The 17,649-nt window shown below is 55.6% G+C and overlaps 2 protein-coding genes across 2 annotated transcripts; both read left to right on the top strand.

Annotated features, from left to right (window-relative positions):
* The first annotated feature begins 1,202 nt into the window (after positions 1–1,202).
* Positions 1,203–5,931, top strand: LOC128139089 (homeobox protein not2-like). Its single transcript, XM_052781024.1, has 3 exons — positions 1,203–1,428; positions 4,641–4,849; positions 5,691–5,931. Exons 1-3 carry the CDS (start codon positions 1,203–1,205, stop codon positions 5,847–5,849), a joined length of 594 nt encoding a protein of 197 aa, XP_052636984.1. The 3' UTR covers positions 5,850–5,931.
* Positions 5,932–9,254: 3,323 nt separating this feature from the next.
* On the top strand, positions 9,255–17,438 carry SMYD5 (SMYD family member 5). The gene is made up of 13 exons (XM_052780857.1): positions 9,255–9,392; positions 9,603–9,711; positions 10,398–10,537; positions 10,747–10,868; positions 11,589–11,658; positions 12,091–12,195; positions 12,681–12,743; positions 12,932–13,002; positions 13,302–13,408; positions 13,975–14,031; positions 14,900–14,994; positions 15,257–15,327; positions 15,945–17,438. The coding sequence occupies exons 1-13, from the start codon at positions 9,297–9,299 to the stop codon at positions 16,081–16,083; spliced, it is 1,245 nt and encodes a 414-aa protein (XP_052636817.1). The 5' UTR covers positions 9,255–9,296; the 3' UTR covers positions 16,084–17,438.
* The last annotated feature ends 211 nt before the right edge of the window (positions 17,439–17,649 follow it).

Raw genomic sequence — 17,649 nt, 5'->3', positions numbered from 1 at the left:
GTCTCCACGGGGAAGGAGCGGGTGTCGGTGTGGGTGTCCGCGGGGAAGGAGTGGGGGTGTTGGTGTGGGTGTCCGTGGGGAAGGAGTTTGGGTGTCGGTTTGGGTGTCTGTGAGGAAGGAGCAGGTGTCGGTGTGTCCACAGGAAAGGAGTGGGTGTTCGTGAGGGTGTCCACGGAGTAGGAGAAGGTGTCCATGGGGAAGGAGTGGGTGTTGATGTGGGTGTCCATGGGAAAGGAGTGGGTGTCGGTGCAGGTATCCACGGAGTAGGAGAAGGTGTCCACGGGAAAGGAGTGGGTGTCGGTGTGGGTGTCCATGGAGTGGGAGAAGGTGTCCACAGGGAAGGAGTGGGTGTCAGTGTGGGTGTCCACGGGAAAGGAGTGGGTGTCGGTGTGGGTGTCCACGGAGAAGGTGTCCACGGGGAAGGAGTGGGTGTCAGTGTGGGTGTCCACGGGGAAGGAGCGGGTGTCGGTGTGGGTGTCCATGGGAAAGGAGTGGGTGTTGGTGTGGGTGTCCATGGGAAAGGAGTGGCTGTTTGTGCGGGTGTCCACGGAGTAGGAGAAGGTGTCCATGGAGAAGGAGCGGGTGTCAGTGTGGGTGTCCATGGGAAAGGAATGGGTGTCGGTGTGGGTGTCCACGGGGAAGGAGCGGGTGTCAGTGTGGGTGTCCATGGGAAAGGAGTGGGTGTTGGTGTGGGTGTCCACGGGAAAGGAGTGGCTGTTTGTGCGGGTGTCCATGGGGAAGGAGCGGGTGTCAGTGTGGGTGTCCATGGGGAAGGAGTGGGTGTCGGTGTGGGTGTCCACGGGGAAGGAGTGGGTGTCGGTGTGGGTGTCCACGGGGAAGGAGTGGCTGTTGGTGCGGGTGTCCACAGAGTAAGAGAAGGTGTCCACAGGGAAGGAGTTTGGGTGTTGGTTCGGGCGTCTGCGAGGAAGGAGCGGGTGTCAGCGGGGGGGTCCATACGGGTGTCCAGGTGGGTGTCAGTGGAGCTGCCAGCAGAGAAGGAGGGGTGTCCGCGGGGGTGCCGGCGTGGAAGGAGGGGTGTCCGCGGGGGTGCCGCTGCAGGCCAGCGGGGGCTGGGGGCAGCCCCCCGTCCCCCCCCCCCCCCCGCCCCGCCGCCGCTTTGCATAGGAGCGCGGCTCATCCCAGCCCACCGCGCTCTCCATATAAACCGGCGGGGCCGGGCGGGCCGGCACACCGGCCCGGCCATGCTGCGCAGCCCGCCGCGGTCCCGTCCCGGTCCGCCGCCCCCCCCCAAGACCCCCTTCCACATCGAAGCTCTCCTCGCCCGGGAGCCGCCGCGCCGCGGCCCCGCCGCCGCCTCCGCCCCGCCGCCCCCGCGTTGGCCCGCGGCGGGACCGGGACCGGGACCGGGACCGGGACCGGGGCCGGGGCCGCTACCGGGAGGCTGGGGCTGGGGCTGGGGCGGTGCAGGTGAGCGGGGGTGGGTGGGTGAGGGTGTGGGGGGGTGTCCCCGTCCGTCACGGGTGGGGAACGGGGGGTCTTGGGGACGGAGCGGGGGTGGGGGGGTGCGGGGACCCTGGCATCACCCGCACTGGAAAATAAGGGGGTTTGGGTCACCAAAAACTGCCCTCCCCCTCCTTTTTTTTTTTTTTTTTTTTTTTCTTTCCTCCGACGGCTGCAGTTTCATTTCCCGCAGCCTCTCGACCAACCCCAAGGCGAAGAGCTGGGTTGGGGCTGTGGGAAATGAAGGAGGGAGAGGGAAGAGTTTCCTAATATTTCTTTTTTCCCCCTCTGTAGTGATCGATAATTAATATTAGCCATCTACCCCCAACATTAAATGACTGGGTGAAGATGACCCAGATGACGCAATTTACATCCTTCAGGCTTGACTTCAGGAGAAGGTTTCAGGTCAAGGACAGCCCCCCCATGTGCCCCCACCTGCATTTTAAGGGTAGCTTTGCACACACCGCCATTTATTTCTCTTTTCATGTACTAGAAAGGCACCGCAATGCCTGTGTTTTCATCATGCTTCCCCAAACCTGCGGTAATTTCCCAAAGCCTCAGCCCTGCAAGTAATTCCTGCACCATGCCAGCACCCCTCTGCTGTTGTGTGGGGCCCCCTCTTCTCCCAAAGCTGCCCTCAGTCCGGCTGTAATTTTGCTCTCCTTGCAGTTTTTCACTCACAGAAGTGAAACTGTGGAGTGTTTCGCAGTGTCCGGCCCCCAAAACTGTTTGTATTTTTAGTGCAAAAGCACCTAAGGAATAAGGATTGATCCGTGGGTAAAATTTACAGAGTGGTGATGGATGATGTCGGCTAATCCATCAGGCTCTCTGTATTTTCACTGAGGGGTACTGCAAGTTTTTATAAGCAAAACGACTCATTTGTTTTAATGAAGTACCTCTATTCAGAATATTTTTCTTAAAATTAAGTATCTTTTTAGCATTCAGAGCCTGGTCTCGTCGTTGCCTAGGCAAAACCAGCAGCCAAGCACGTATTTTATTTGTATGAGGTACTCTTGATTTGATCCTGATAGCTACTATATTCAGGTACCAAAAGTATTTGCTTTGTACTCTTGATCCTTTTTTTAACTGCTTAGCATAATTATTGAATCTATTCTTTCTTTTACGAGACAGCATCTGCATAGTTGCATTAATCTATGTATTATATCAAATATACAGGTATGAAAATATAGTTAAACAATTTGCAAAGCTATTTCCATAAAGTATTTCATGTTTGAAGTTACACTTGCTATTATTCCAGTATTAAAATAGAAAATATGTGACGGGTGAAATTATTTTAATGATGAAAATAGTTTTAAGTGCAATTACGGCTGTTAAGCTGTCAGGTCTCCATCCCACAAATCCTTAAACACCCGTAGAATTTACACCCAGTTAATGAAACAAAGTAGGTCAGGGTGCCCATTTGTGCCTGGAGAACATGACAACATCATTCATTAAAGGAGACATAAGTAGCGGGTGTGAATTGGCATAATTATGTACCATATTTCCATAAAAGTTAAAGAAACTTGCCAAGCTATAGATATATCACACCAGTCCAATGTCCCTCATGGCTGCGGTTGCTGTACCCTGATGCCTGTGCAATGACTGAGGGGGAGCACTGCTCAAAGCAGAGCTGATCTCAAAGCCAGATCGCATTGCCCGGGGGCTGAGATTTCAGGACCGCAATGGTGGGGGAGCGTTAATGGCCTGATCCTGCAGATGCATACTGCATACTTTGCTTTCCACCCAGAAAAGTCCTGTGGCTGTACTAGTGGGTTCTCCTTCTTAAAGTTAAGTGGGTGCTTGGGTGCTGGCAGGACAGAAGCTGTGGTACCATCAGACATATCTTAGTGCTGGCCTTATCTGGTTCCTAATACCTTCACGACTGTACTTTGATACTTGGAGGTGTTCTCACGGCACCCAGCAGTCTGGCCTGTCTGCAGGCAGTGTCCCACTGCTTGGAGTCTTTCTGGGGCTCAGAACAGGAGCTGAGTCCCCAGTCCAGCAGTTTTTGGCATTGAGCAAGCTGGGCTCAACTCTCCCTCCAGCGCTCCACACTCAGATGTGCAAAGTCTACGCTAATGTTTCCGTGCATGTCATAACTCCAGAACCAGCATCAACGGATGCAGAGTTTTTTTGTTTTGATGGCTGCAGCCCCCTTTCCTCAGCCCTTGACTGAGGTCTCTCCACTCTGCAGTCCTCCCGGCAGTGAGATCTGGCTCCTGTGAAGGTCCTTCAGGAGGACAGAACTGGTTCTGATGAGACCTGTGGCTCCTGGGAGATGGTCAGGGTAGCAGTCACATGCTGTCTCCTTTTGAACATTAAGATGTGTGTGAATCAAAGTCTGTGCTGGCAGGAAGACAGCTTTAGAAACCAGAGACAGCACTGCTCTTAGGCTGGTGCCAGCTGGTCCTGTGACAGTGCTGATGTTGTATTGTATGTTAATTAGGTAATTATGGTTATCATCAGGCCAGAACTAGATAGGAGACTGACACCAGATCCACTTGTTAGTCCTCTTAATGCTTCTGCACACAGAGGAACTTTATGGATGAGTTGAACCTGACTAAGGTCCAGGATGAGGACCTGCACGAGGGCTGGTGACTCTTGTCTTCAAGCCAGTCTGCCACCTTCAGTATCTTCTCCTGGACACTGGCTGACTACGGGTGCCAAGGGAAGGGTAAAAGCAGGGGCCAGCATGGGGTAAACTCCCCCAACCTTCAGACATTCGTGATTAGGGACTTTTCGAGACGGAGGTGGGCTTTTCGCATTCAGCAGCTCTTGATGGACTTTATTATTCTGTTACAAAGATCCTGTACAGATGGAGGTCAAACCCTGCTCACCTCATTGAGCGCTGACTTCTTTGGGTCTGGTTGCACATCCAGGACTGTCCCAGGTTGTACCTATGAGTCAAATCACAGAACAGGTTGGAAGGGACCTCGAAAGATCATCTGGTCCAACCTTTTGTGGGAAAGGGAGCCTAGATGAGCTGATCTAGGAAGGGACAGGATAGGGACATCCCTGCTTTTCTTTTTGGTGCTACTTTCTCCCAGCCCCCTTTAGTGCGTAGAGCAGCTGCATTGCTGCTTGCTACAGCTGAAGCAAGCCGGGTTTGGCACATCAACAGGGCTGGAGGAATGGCCTCAAACATGCAGACCCCTTCAGTCGCTGCTTCTTGCTTGCAGGTCTGGCGTTGTCTCACTGTGTAGGCGCCAACTCGCTGTGCCCCGCTGGGCCTTGGAGGTCTGGGGGGCCCTGCAAGATGAAGAGGGTCCGCACGGTCTTCAAACCAGAGCAGCTGGAGCGGCTGGAGCAAGAGTTCCTCAAGCAGCAGTACATGGTGGGCACAGAGCGAGTAGACCTGGCTGCAACTCTGCATCTCACAGAGACTCAGGTAAGAAATGGAGCTGGGGATGGCGGCGTAGATCCTGGGTCTGGGTTTGGTCTGTGGTGATTGCCCTGCCATGAAGTGCAGTGGGAGGAGGACACGACGCAAAGTGACCCATGGGACTCCCTGCTGCGAGATGACATTGAAGCCACGTGCCTGGAGGGATGCGAGATAGGTTTAGATGGTTTATTAATAAGACCATCCTTTTCTTAATCCGTAAAGTGGAACAAAAAGCATTTAGGAGCACAAACCTGCTTGCTTTAGAGTTCAAGCTGGGTTGGACTAACTACGATCCTCTGCATTAAGTGTCCTTTTGTGACGCTGGGTCATTAAGTTTCTGCCCATCCCACTGCAAGCTGCTTATTTATTGTGGAAAGGAGGAGCCAGGTGATCTTCCGTGGTGGGATCCAAATTCAGCTGAGAAAAAGGGAGAGCAAAGCAAGGGCGGTTCTGGGGGGTATAGGGAGGGTGTGAATGGTACAGGGAGCAGGGGCAGGGGGTAGGTGGGTGTCTCATCATGCCCTCTGGCAGCCGTGGCCCCGGTGATGGGTTCAGTGGCTCGTGAGAGGTAGGGGAGGCATTTCCTTCACTCCCCCGGCCAAAGCCTCCTCTGTGCAGCTGCCTCCCCCTCTCCCCTGGTCCCTTCTCCCAGCACCACTCTTCCCTCCACAGCATCACCTCCTCCTGCTCACGCGCACTGTGCTCTGAGCAGAGAAGGAGCATGTCCCCCTCTTTAAGGAACTCTGCTTTTTGGGGACATCTGCCTTGGAAGCATGTGGCAATGGCCACCATTGGAAAGGGGCTCCTGGAGACCTTGGATTAAGCTGTCGTGCCATTTTCCGGCTAGGTGAAAGTCTGGTTCCAGAACCGGAGGATCAAATGGAGGAAGCAGAGCATGGAGCAGAAGGCGGCAAAGCTGTCGCAGTTTGGGGTGATACAGCCTGCCACCGCGGACTCGACGGATATCAAGGACCATGAGGAGGACACCGTGGATGTTGAGCTTTGAACAGCTGATGAGATTCAGCTGCCACTGTTGTTTTTTGAGCTGTGTCTGTCTGATGGAGATATGGGGGATACAGGCATGTCTGTGCTTCTTTGGTCCAAGTGAGACATTACGCTCTTGATCTAAGAGTTGGAGCTACAGGACTAAACTGCAGCTGGCTGGGAGGAACCCTGGCAAATATTGGTTGGCTGCTGTTTGGTAGCCATGTGCCGTAATTCCTGGGGCTTCATCACCAGGCTGGTTGTGCTTCATGGTGCCATAGCTGTGGCAAGGCATGTGATCTCCTGTTTGCTCTTGAAGTACCAGGACACACAATCAGTTCCCAGCAGAGAGGCTGGGGTGACAATCAGACGGTGTCTCTGACGGCTGTGAGCATAAGGGCATTCGAACACGGGGTCACTTGCGTTGCGTGTGGCTGTGTGCTCCTAGGAGACCTGTGCTGGGAGGACAATCAACCCTGATTGTTTTTCCTGGTTAACTCGACCCCCAGGTTTGATGCTTAGACCACAACAACAACAACAAAAAAGTGGAAACTGGAAAGCCCTTTGCTCCCACCTGCAAACTGTATCATTACTCTTGCAATAAGATGAACAGGGTCTGATGCTGCCCCCGGAACAGAAGTGCCTCCTCTTGTCCTGTGCCTTGGTGTATCTGTGCCTTTGTTTTGGCTTCCCAAAGCCAGAGGGCAGAACCCGGTGGGGCTCTCTGTCTTCTGGCATTGCCTTATTTCGCCAAGGTGTGCATATGCTGCTGCAGCAGGGAATGAGGCACTCGGGCTGGCTGAGGTGCGGGGATCGGAGCTGTTATAACAAGGCAGCTTTCCAACACCTCTGGTGCTTCAGACGACCCCCTGCCCCTCGTCCAGATGTGCAGATTCTGGCCCAGATGGCAGTTGCTCTGTTCTCTCCTCATTATACATCCAGGTGCCATGGGAAACGGCACCTGGAGTGTTCGGCGAGCACATCTGTAACCACCTGATGCAGTTAGCAGTTGTGTTTCTGGTGGGTGGGAGGGCTTTGAGGGGTCAGGACAAAGCGCTCGACCCTCCCTGTCTGTGTGTTAGCAGCTAAGTGCTCTTAGCCCAGGCTGTCAGCGCTCGGGCTGTCACCTCGCCTTCCTACGACTGCCCAGGGTACCAGGCACAACATCCCGTCAGCTCAGGATAATTTATTGCATCTCTTTCTATCACTTTACTCTTATATTGTTATTTATAGAAATAACTTTTTTTTTTCTTAATAAGTGTCACTTATTTATTTACTTTGCTTCTTAATAAAAATCTAGTGTATTTTAAAAAGAGATGGGTCTGGCTGGGGGGAGGCAGGGTTGGGGAGCTCCTTGGGTTCTGAGCAGGCAGCGATGCCTCAATGCCTTCTTGCCCCACAGCTGCCAGGGATGGGTTATCCATCCTTTTTGCTGTGTACAGTTTTATCTGTGTTTCTGAGGAAATGGAGTGAAAAAAAAGAGAAAACAGAAGAAATGCATCTTTTCCTCCTCCTAATAAGACCCCTGTTGTCAAAAAGTAACACCTGCTTGCCAACAGAAGTCACAAAAGGGCGATTTCTTCTTGAAAGGGTGATTTATCACACGTTTTCATTCCTGACATACCAATACAAATATGAAAGCAGGTTGTTTTTTCCCTATACTTGTGTGTTTGCTGGTAAACCTCTGCACTCGTCTCAAGCTTGAACATTTGGAATGGAGCAAGAACAGCTTTTAAACAGATCAGCTGAAAACCTGTAAGTGTCAAAAGAACAGAGGGAAAACACACTTCCAACTACTCTCTTTTTAATTTTCAATTGAAATTATTAACAACAAAAAAAAACCAACGTATTTTCATCCTTCCCAAAAGTTTGAGTTTGAGGGTTTTTTTCTTAATGAACTGTTTTGGACAAAATAAATACAAAAAAATTTTTTGGGAATTGATAGATGACCCCATATCACGGGTGAAAGTAGATAACATGAGTTACTATCTCTGGGCCAGTTCCTGCAGAGAGAGAACTACATTTATAGTAAGAAACATAACGTCTGGCTAGCATGGGGGTGCTCAGGTTCGGGACGCTGCTCCCAAAGAACAAGAACCTCCATCTGCAGGTGGATGCAGCCAAACCTTCTGTGCAGTCCCTGCTCCGCCGGGCTGAGGCTTCAGCAAACTGAAGTCCAGGAGAAGATTCCCCTTGTGCTCTGCAAACACAGAAGCAATCCTAGCCCAGCTTTGCAAGTATTTCAAATTAATTTTGTGGGCACCAGGGCTCATTCAGTGACATGAAGGACACTTTGAAGTGTTGTGGCCGGGCCACAACTCAAGCTGATGCTTGATGGATGAACCCCCCCGCCACTTAGCACCGAAACCTCAGAAAAACAGGAGACGTGATGCTGTTAGTAGAATAATGACTAGTCTTCCTACTATTAGTATGAAGACGTAATTGAAATAGGGTCCGATGGTAGCATTGCTCCACCTGTCTCTGGGTCCTTGCAGACCCCTGGTATGGGCATTGTGTGGCGGAGCAGTGCCCTGCACAGCCCGCTGCTGGGTTCGCTGTGGCCAGACCCCAAAATACAGACTGGGGAAGGTGTCCCAGGCAGTTTGTCTGTCCCTTGTCGCCGGCTGGGTGGCCGGGGAGGTGTCCCGCTCTTCGGCCATGCTCCCGCATGGGCCTCTGGCCTGGGCATGGAGGTGGCAGGATCCAGCCGGCCACGCAGGGCAGCATTACCACCCGGTGTCGTGTCCCTGCCACGAGCCGACAGTGACATCTAGTGACTCCAAAACACCCCAAAACGCCCCGAATATGAAATCGTCCCATATTCCCAACCCCGCTCCAGGCACCTGGTTGACGAAGAGTCCGAATGGGCGCCGGCAGCGCCGGTGTGAATTAGTAAATACAACTAAACACGCGTTTTCATAGATTTTGGGCGCTTGCAGGCAGCCTAGCAGGAGGTAGCGAGGGCACAGGGGCCACGTTAGCGTGTTTTGAAGTTTTTTTGGGGGAAAAGTCGGGCTGGTTTTGGGTGCGCAAGGGCAGCTGCCAATGCCTCCTCACCCTGTGAGGGGGTACCTTGCGTTCCCGCCTGACAGGATTATGAAGGCTATTCCCCCCCCCCCCGGCTGTACGGTTGAAAAAAATAATAATAATTAATAGGGGAGAGGCAGCAAAACTCCTGTCTGATTTTCGGGCGGCTGTGGAAGCGCCCTAGCTCCATTTCGGGGCTTTTTGGCCGTGTTTCTGGAAAGTGGCGGTGGGCTGAGGGGAGGGCTAAGATGGCCGCCGGCCCCCTCCCGCCCCGGGGCTGAGGGGTGCGTGGGGGGGTGATGGCGGGCGCGGACCCCCGAAGGGGAACCGGCAGCCATCTTCGTGAGTGGGGGGGAGGAGGAGAAGGAGGAGGAGGAGGGAGGAAGAGGAAGAGGCGCTGCCCGCCCCCGGCGGGTCAGAGCGGGGAAGTCGCCGCCCGAAGATGGCCGCCGCGGCGGGGGACGTGTGCGGCACCGTGACGGGGGTCCGAGCCGGGGCCGGGGCTGCGGCGGAGGCGCGGTTCATTAGCAGTGCCAAGGTGAGCCCGGCGGTCCCGGTCGGTCCGTCCCCTCCCCGCCGCGGGGTGCCTTCCTTCCCTCACGCTGCGGCAGAGCCAATTTTGGGGGGGGGGGGGGGAAAGAGGGTAAAAAACCCGGCAGTCTCCCCTCAGGCTGGGCGGGCGGAGGGTACCCTCAGGCCCCGGGTAGGTTTCGGCTTCATCCTCTGGCCCACACCTCTCCCTCGGCAGGGAAAAGGCTTGTTCGCCACCAAGAACATCCGCAAAGGGGAAACCGTCTTCGTGGAGAGGCCGGTGGTGTCTTCCCAATTCCTCTGGAACGCTCTGTACAACTATCGAGGTGAGCGGCCGGCGATGGTGGCCACGTCCCCGTCAATCTGCCCCGGAGAGATGACCGCGGGGTCCCAAAGGAGCTGCCCGCTTTTCAAGGAAAGGGTTTGGGTTTGCCTTGGCACTGCCAGGAAGGTGGCCCTGCTGCCTTTTCTGCCTCTGTGCTAAACAAACAGTTGACAAGTTGAAAACGTTGGGGTCGTTTGAGGGATGGTGACTTCCATCAGCCTTGGAGGAAAGCACCACATGCCGCCATCGGGCACCATCTGTGTGGGAACCCTGGTTTTTTTTTTAGTGGTGTGGGTGCTAATCGCAATCACACTACCGCAGAGTACAGCCCACAAAGGTGCCAGCGTTCTCCAGAGGTGCCAGAACAAAAAATGAGGGTCATAAGAGCAGGATTTTAAACTTTTTTTGTCCTGCCTAGACCCTACTGTCTGCTGAGCTCCATCGTAGGTCAGTGACATGGGGATGCTTGCCATTGTACGGCCCTTAAACGCTTCCTGGTGTTACAGGGCAGCAGATGAGGGCTGGGGGGGGGGTTAAATTGCAACAGAAATGGTCTTTTGTATGGAGGGAGTGGTAAGAGACTGGTGCCTCCAGCTCAGAGATGGTGTTGGTACCAGTCATGATGTCTTGCCCAGGGCCCCGGCCCCTTTTCTCACTGTGGTACCTGTCCGTCTTGTCTCCCCGCAGCCTGTGATCACTGCCTGCGGGCTTTGGAGACGGCAGAGGAAAATGCCCAGCGGCTGCTGGGGAAGAGCTCCCTGGTGCTGCCTCACCCCGAGCAGTGCAGCATCCGGAAAGACCTGCACCAGCAGTGTCCCCGGTGCCAGGTATGGGGCTGCTGGGAGGGACTGTGGTCTTGTTGGGGTCGCTGACTCCTTTACAGCATCTATCTAGCCAAGCACTTGCGCTGCCCTGAGATGGGTGTCTGCCTTTCCCTTCTGCATCGTGATGGCTAAAGATCTGGGGCTCAGATGGGCCTAGGACCCCCTTTTCCTGCTGCCATTGCCAATGCTGGGCGCTGTGCCCCTCGCTCTAGGTGACGTACTGCAGCGCTGAATGCAGGCAGGCGGCTTTGGAGCAGTACCACCAGGTCCTCTGCCTTGGCCCGTCCCGTGACGACCCCACGCACCCCCTCAACAAGCTGCAGGAGGCATGGAGGTAGGAGACCAACCTGCCTGTTGCTCCATGGGCAGAGGAGGTGGCTCTCCTGGGCTGGGTGACGCTGCCTGGGACCAGGGCTGAGGACCATCCTTGCTTTGCATCCCTGCATGGGGTGGCTGGAGGGTGGTGGCGGCCGTGGGACACTGCCCAGCTGTACCTGCTGGTTGGGCAGCAGGTGGATTTGTGTTGGCAGCGCAAGGGTTTGGGCACATGGCTGAGCAGTTCTTGCTTTTATCCCAGTAAAGAGCTACAAAGCACTGAGCTGCGCATCCCTCACTCGTGCAATTCTATAGTGCTCCTGCAGATCTCCAGCCTCTGGGAGATCCTCCTCATAGCACCCCTGTGGGTACATAAATTGTTGTCCCTGCTTGTAGATGACAAAGTGGGCACAGAGTGGAGAAGGCGCATCCCTGACCCAAAGCTTGTCACAAACCCCACGTCTTGCTGCAATCCTGGGCTTTGTATGGGACCCAGGCTCTAGTTTAACAGGATGGTTGGGGATTATTTGTATGGTTAGAGCAGGCAGGTGGGTGCAGGCTTCTCCTTGCCCCAGGCGGTGCTGGATCCCTGTGCAGGGATGCTGCACTGGCTGCTTCGGTGTGACAGATGAGTGCAGGCCTGATCACATGGATGGCAGCTGCTTCTGCCTCCCTCCAGCTTTTTATTTGCATACCAGCACTGATCTGCTTATCTCTTTTCTTCATTCTTATTCCCCAGAAACATGCATTATCCACCGGAGACTTCGAGCATCATGTTGATGGCCCGGATGGTCGCCACCGTCAAACAGGTACGTCTGCAGTTTGGAGCCATAGCTCCCACTGTGTGGTTTCATCTTCCTGTTGTGGCTGTTATTCCCAAGGACTGATCTCTTCTCTGGTGACTGGCAGGGCCTGCTTGAATATATTCCACCATCTAGTGGTCTCTGGTCATGGAGACAGCAGGCAGCAAAGGAGGTTCCTACGTCCTGAGCCAAGCAGGTCTTTTTTTCTGTACCAAAATAGTTAGTCAGAACTGAACCTTTCCTTTGGCTCTGTTTCTTTGGCCTGGCTTTCTTAGTGTTTGTTCTGACAATAAACTACCACCATGCAACTGCTTCTGGTGGTTCTTGATAGCAGGCTGGATACCTCTGAGCTCAGCAGGGCTTGTCCTCGCATCCCTCTCTCCTGGCTGGGGAGGAAAGCCGTGTTGGTGCAATGCCTTTGCTTGATTCCTTTGTCAGGCTAAAGACAAGGAGTGGTGGATCAAGGCCTTCTCCCAGTTCTGCAGTAAGACAGCAAACGAAGAAGAGGAGATTGTGCACAAGCTGCTGGGAGACAAATTTAAGGTAAGAGTCTGGCAGTGCTTGGATGTGTTCAGTCCCTGAGCCTGCCCTCTCCCTGCCTGTGTCTGCGAGCCCACGGGTGCAGAGGCCCTGTTACAGCTGAGATGGAAATCCCAGGCTCAAAGTGGGGGCTCAAAGTGGGGGTGCAAAGCCACCCCATTAGGGGCTGGTTGATCTGACAGAGAGGAAACGGGTTGCTTAGAGGGCTTTGGGCTTGCGGTGCTTCAGTGGGACATGCTGCTGATTCCTGTGGTGGAGGTGCCTCTGCTGTGGGATGGGACAGGGTGATATTTAGCTGCTGAGTAGGTGGCTTTTGCTGCTAAAATGAGCGGCTTTCGCTGCTCTGAGGGCAGCAGCCTCCAGCCTTGCAGGGAGGGATGAGGAGCCTGACTCCTGAGCCTTCTGGCCTGTGCTGGGATCGGCCATCAGCCTGGGTGTGACGCCCAGCGGCATCTCCCCACCCTGACGGTGTTGCCGTGTCCTGCCAGGGCCAGCTGGAGCTGCTGCGGTTGCTCTTCACCGAAGCCCTTTATGACGAACATCTCAGCAGGGTGAGTTGAGCTGCCTCCCGAATAGCCCAGGAGTGTGGTGAGACCCTCTGTTTGGCCAGGGCTTCCCCTGGGACTCTGCCCATTCCTTGCTTCCCCCAAAGCTCCCTGTGGGATTTGAGGCACTTGTAGAGCGGGGTGCTGCCACAGGATGGCCTGGGCTCAGCTGCTTTCTCATCTCCCTTCTGCAGTGGTTCACTCCAGAAGGCTTTCGATCCCTCTTTGCCCTCGTTGGGACCAATGGCCAAGGCATAGGAACAAGGTAATGGGGCTTTCTGGGTGCTCCTTGCAGAGCAGCAGAGATGTGGCGTGGAGGGGATGTACAGTCTGTAAATCCACGCTGGCCTGGGTAATGGCTGGGTTCAGATGTAAGAGAGGGGGATGGAGAGGCAAACTTAAAAGCAGTCCTTCATCTTGGCTGTGTCCAACCCTTTTGCATCCCTCTGCCAGACCTTGGCCACTCAGAGCCACTGAGTTCAACCCTTAGATCCCCCGTGCGAGGTCCCACCGTGTGCCGACAGCACTGCGGGACTGTAATGATGTCCTTCTTCTTCCCGACAGCTCTCTGAGCCAGTGGGTGCACGCTTGTGATGCGCTGGATCTCCCCATGCTGCAGCGAGAGGAGCTGGATGCCTTCATTGACCAGCTCTACAAGGACATTGAGAAGGGTGAGGCTCTGAAGTGACCATGGGCAGCGTCAAGCAGTGCTGATTGCAGGACCTGGCAGAGTTTCTGCTGCTGGAGGCTTCCCAGGATTCAGGGACTGGGAGGGGTTCCTGCTGGGGACTGGGAGATCCCACTTCCCCTGGTCCACGCGAGCTGTGCCTGCTGCCTTTGGTTTGATATGTGGATAGGGCAAATCCAAGTTTGTGGGCAGCACGACCTGCGGCAGGTCGGGGTGGTTGGAGGGCTGATCTGGAGGGATCCTGTGCAGAAAAGTCCCATCGACACTAAACGTTCAAAGACCTGTTTATCACTTTTTTGACTGATGCAGCTGTGTGAGTACAGGGTCAGGCCAGGGAGCCTGGGGGTGCAAATGTTCATGTCCTCCGTCCCTTCCCAGTGGGGAGGGAAGGGTGCTTTGGAAATCACCCTCCAACACCTGGCCCCCAAAGCAGTGCTGGCTGGGTGCATTCAGCGTTGATGGACATCCTTTCATGCTCACGCTGAGCTGCGCTTGTGGAAGAGCCAGAACAGCCCACGCAAAGCTCTAACCCCCCTGTCTGTGCTGCAGAGTCAGGAGAGTTCCTCAACTGCGAGGGATCGGGTCTCTACGTGCTCCAGAGCTGCTGTGAGTAATGCAGGGACTGGGAGGAAAACTGGTAGTGAGGAAGGGGATGTTCTGGGCTAGACTGACTCACCTCTTCCTAAAAGCCTCTGGAGAAAGGGGTTTACGCTTCCCATCTATGGGTGGGGTGGGATGGAATGGGATGGGTGCTGCCCTGGAGCCTGGCTGCTCTCTCGGGGTCTTCTGGCATCTCACCTAGCTATGAAGTGGTGAGTCCTGGCTTGAATGGACTCAGATGCGATACAGGCTTCGGGAGCCACATACACAGTTAGCAAAGAGACCGTCTCCAACCCTGTCTGAGCAAAACAGAGCTGAACAAACCATTAAGGGAGGGAGCCTTTCTTGGCTGGGTCAGGGGGACGTAGGAGAGGATGTCCTCGCACCTGGAGCTGTCTTCTTTCACTCCTAAGCGTTAATGGCAGAGCAGGGACGAGCAGGTCCTGGGGACTGGCTGCTGGGAGAGCTGGGAAGTAGGGGAGAGTTACAGCCCTGTGCATCCTTCTCTCACCACCTGGAGGCAGAGACGGTGCTGTGCATCCCTGGGGTTGATCCAAGACAGCTTTCTCTTGAGTGATTTTTGTGGGTCTGACTGAGAGCCCTGGCCCTGCACCCTGCTCCGCTGGACCCCCTAGTGTCCCCAGTGGGAGAGTGTCATGCTGGTGTCCCTGAGGTAGATGGGGTGGCTGCAGCATCGTGCTGCCTTATTCTTAGCCAGGCCATGGCCTTCCCAGTTGGAGGCACTGGCTCCTGCATGGCTGGGCCACACAGAAAGGTGGGCACAAGCCCTGTGGGCTGTATGGGGTCTCCGACCCTGCCTCTGCTTTCCCCTTCCTCTGGAGATGCCTTCAGCTGTGTCCTGTCTTCCTTGTAGGTAACCACAGCTGCATCCCCAATGCCGAGACATCCTTCCCGGAAAACAACTTCCTCCTGCATCTGACGGCTCTGGAGGACATCGAAGCAGGAGAGGTGAGACAGCGGGACCCCGATGAGCCTGGGGTAGCATTGCACTTTGGCAGAGGGTCCCTGTGTCCCCTGCATCCCCCATGGACCCCAGCCCCGTACCTCCTGTCTCTTGTGTTGTCCTGGCAGAGGAATTCATGCCTTATCCCACGTAGGGGCTGCCAGACCCCATGTTTCTGCCCGACTCTGAGAGGAACTGGTACAAATCGTGCTGCTTTGGGTTCACGGGAAGCGATTCTCAGCCCAACCTCTTTCTCTTTGCTCACAGGAAATCTGCATCAGTTATTTAGACTGCTGTCAGAGGGAGCGGAGCAGACACAGCCGCAACAAGATACTCAGGTAGGGGCTGCTTGGAGGGACCTGGGGGGACACGGCACCCCTTTGCACCCCCAGCCAGTCAGTCTGGGCGCTGTGTGTGCCCTGGTGTGTGGCTGTGCACGGGCTGGCGTGCAAGCCGGCATGCTCGTGGCAGGGTGCACGCGCAGCGTGTGCTGCTTTTCGGCTTTGTGGCAGGGTGCGCACACAGTGTGTGATGCTTTCCGTGCTTCGAGCTCCTTGCCGTCCCTTCTTATGTGTTGTAGCCTCAGGGACCGAGGATTTGGGCTCCTCCTCCTCTCTCTGCAGGCTTGCACCACTCTGCAGTTCATTCCTGCAAACCCTTGCTGTCCCCACCCACCTTCCTTTTCCTTCTTTGCCCTTCAAGGGTAGGGGTTCCTGCTGATGGTCACCGTCCCCATGGCCCGTCACCCCTGCAGGGCTGAGAAATCCCCCTCTTCACCCAGACTACCTCCTATCCACCTGAGCCCAGCATGATTGAAGCCACACACTCCTCTGGGTTTAACATATTTAGCCCCTTCATGGCTGCTCTGTCCCCAACCCCCTGCCCAGTAGCAGCGTTGGGGTTGCGCCTGTCTCAGCACCATCACTCTTTCTCCTTCCTCCTTCCCTTCTTCCAGGGAGAACTACTTGTTTACCTGCTCGTGTCCCAAGTGCCTAGCGCAAGCCGACGATGCCGACGTGACGTCAGATGAAGAGGAGGAGGGCGAAGGGGAAACGGATGATGCTGAGCTGGAGGATGAGATGACCGACGTTTGATCCTGGCCCCGGGCGAGAGGAGAGGGAAGGGACAGGGGGGTCCTCTGAGGGGCAGCAGCTTTAATACTAGAAACAGGGTTGTGTTGTGGGGTTGGGTGGGAGGCCACGTGCCGGTGGTGGGTGCGGAGGTCTGGCGGAGTGGGGCAGCGGGGGAGCCGGAGGCAGGCCCTTCTCCCGCCTGTCCTTGTTGTGCGCTGTGCGTGTGTGTGTGTGTGTCAGGCCGTCCCCGTCCTCCCTGTGAGGACAGGCTGTGAGCCGGTGGTCCCCTGCTGCCTCCCAGTCCCCGGAGGGGCTGGCTGGTGCTTGCAGGGGAGGCTGGAGGAGAGCGGGGCCCAGCCAGGCCCTGGGACATCACGATAGTCACCTTGTGGCCACCTGCGAGGCTGCTCCGCCGTGTCTGTGCCGGCCGTGGATGCGGAGGAGCATGTCCTTTCCTACCCCGCAGGGACGAGGGGAACGTACGTGTGTGCGTGTGTGTAAGTGTGTTTGTGCACGAGGGGTACTATTTAATGTCTATATTAGCACTATCTACACACTAAGGAGCTGGGGTCCTTATATATGCTCCATTCAATGCCTTGGCTCGGCGAGCAGCAAGGGGCAAAACGATTTTGCAGGTGGGACAGAGACACTTCAGAGGGTGGCTCAGATGCCTGAGTCCAGCAGGGAGAGTGGGGCCGACCCTGGCAGGCACCTCCCTTCCACCTCAGCCCCATCCTTTACATGATGCAGAGCCCCGTGCAGCGATTGCTGGGCTTTTTGGGGAGGGGGAACAGCCAAGCTGCTGCTAGCCCAGAGCCGACATGGGCTACGGTGTTGCGTAAGCATAGTCACCATCCAAAACCCAAAAGACGTTTTGGGTTTTGCAGAAAACGAGCCGTTCCGCCACGCTGTCCGGCTGTGGGCTGCTTCGGGAGGAGGACGCGCTCAAGCGGGAGCCGCCGTGCCTGGGGACATGCTTCCTCGCTCCGAGTGGCCCCGCGTGGAGATGTCACCGGCAGCCGAGCGTCGTCGTCCATCCCATGCTGCCAACCACCGATGAGGCCACACCGCTGTCTGCGGTGTCCCTGTCTGTGGACCATGCGGCCAGAGGGAGAAGATGGCTCCAAGCGATGGACAGGCAGCAGGTTGGGGATTTGCCCTGGGTATTTTCCGCCCCTCTTGGATTTTGGGGAGCTGTTTTCCTGCCGCCGCTTCGTTCAAGCCCGTGGCAGCTGGATTGCGGGACCGAGGGCGACGCTGTAGATGGGCACCTCTGACACTACCATCACCGCCAGCCCTGCACCCCACTGCTTGTCCCCAGCCGTCCCGGGGCCGCGTCCCCTTCAGTGTTCGTAATAAACCAAGACCGGTGAGAAGCGGGGCCGTGTCGTTTGTACTGGTAAACTGGAGGGTGGAGAGTCCAGAGATGAGGGCTACGATCCAGGGGCTGGACCCAGTGGGGATGTGGAGGTCTGGGGATGGGGGAATAGATGCCCACTGAGGTCTGGGCTCTGGGTCTGTGAACAGCCCGCCCTTGGGGACGGATGCCAGAGGCAGTGCTGTCCCGTGAAGCTGTTTCTGCCCCAG

Source organism: Harpia harpyja, chromosome 2 (genome assembly GCF_026419915.1).
Source record: "Harpia harpyja isolate bHarHar1 chromosome 2, bHarHar1 primary haplotype, whole genome shotgun sequence".
Taxonomy (NCBI): Eukaryota; Metazoa; Chordata; class Aves; order Accipitriformes; family Accipitridae; genus Harpia; species Harpia harpyja.
This window is presented reverse-complemented; position numbering and strand designations above follow the sequence as displayed.

Bases quoted from the DNA above. Each gene is read 5' to 3' on its own strand.
- SMYD5 (XM_052780857.1), top strand. From the start codon at position 9,297: ATGGCCGCCGCGGCGGGGGACGTGTGCGGCACCGTGACGGGGGTCCGA. The intron at 9,393-9,602 runs GTGAGCCCGGCG...CTCCCTCGGCAG, and splicing joins GGTTCATTAGCAGTGCCAAG to GGAAAAGGCTTGTTCGCCAC. The intron at 11,659-12,090 runs GTACGTCTGCAG...TTCCTTTGTCAG, and splicing joins TGGTCGCCACCGTCAAACAG to GCTAAAGACAAGGAGTGGTG.
- LOC128139089 (XM_052781024.1), top strand. From the start codon at position 1,203: ATGCTGCGCAGCCCGCCGCGGTCCCGTCCCGGTCCGCCGCCCCCCCCC. The intron at 1,429-4,640 runs GTGAGCGGGGGT...TCTTGCTTGCAG, and splicing joins CTGGGGCTGGGGCGGTGCAG to GTCTGGCGTTGTCTCACTGT. The intron at 4,850-5,690 runs GTAAGAAATGGA...TTTTCCGGCTAG, and splicing joins TGCATCTCACAGAGACTCAG to GTGAAAGTCTGGTTCCAGAA.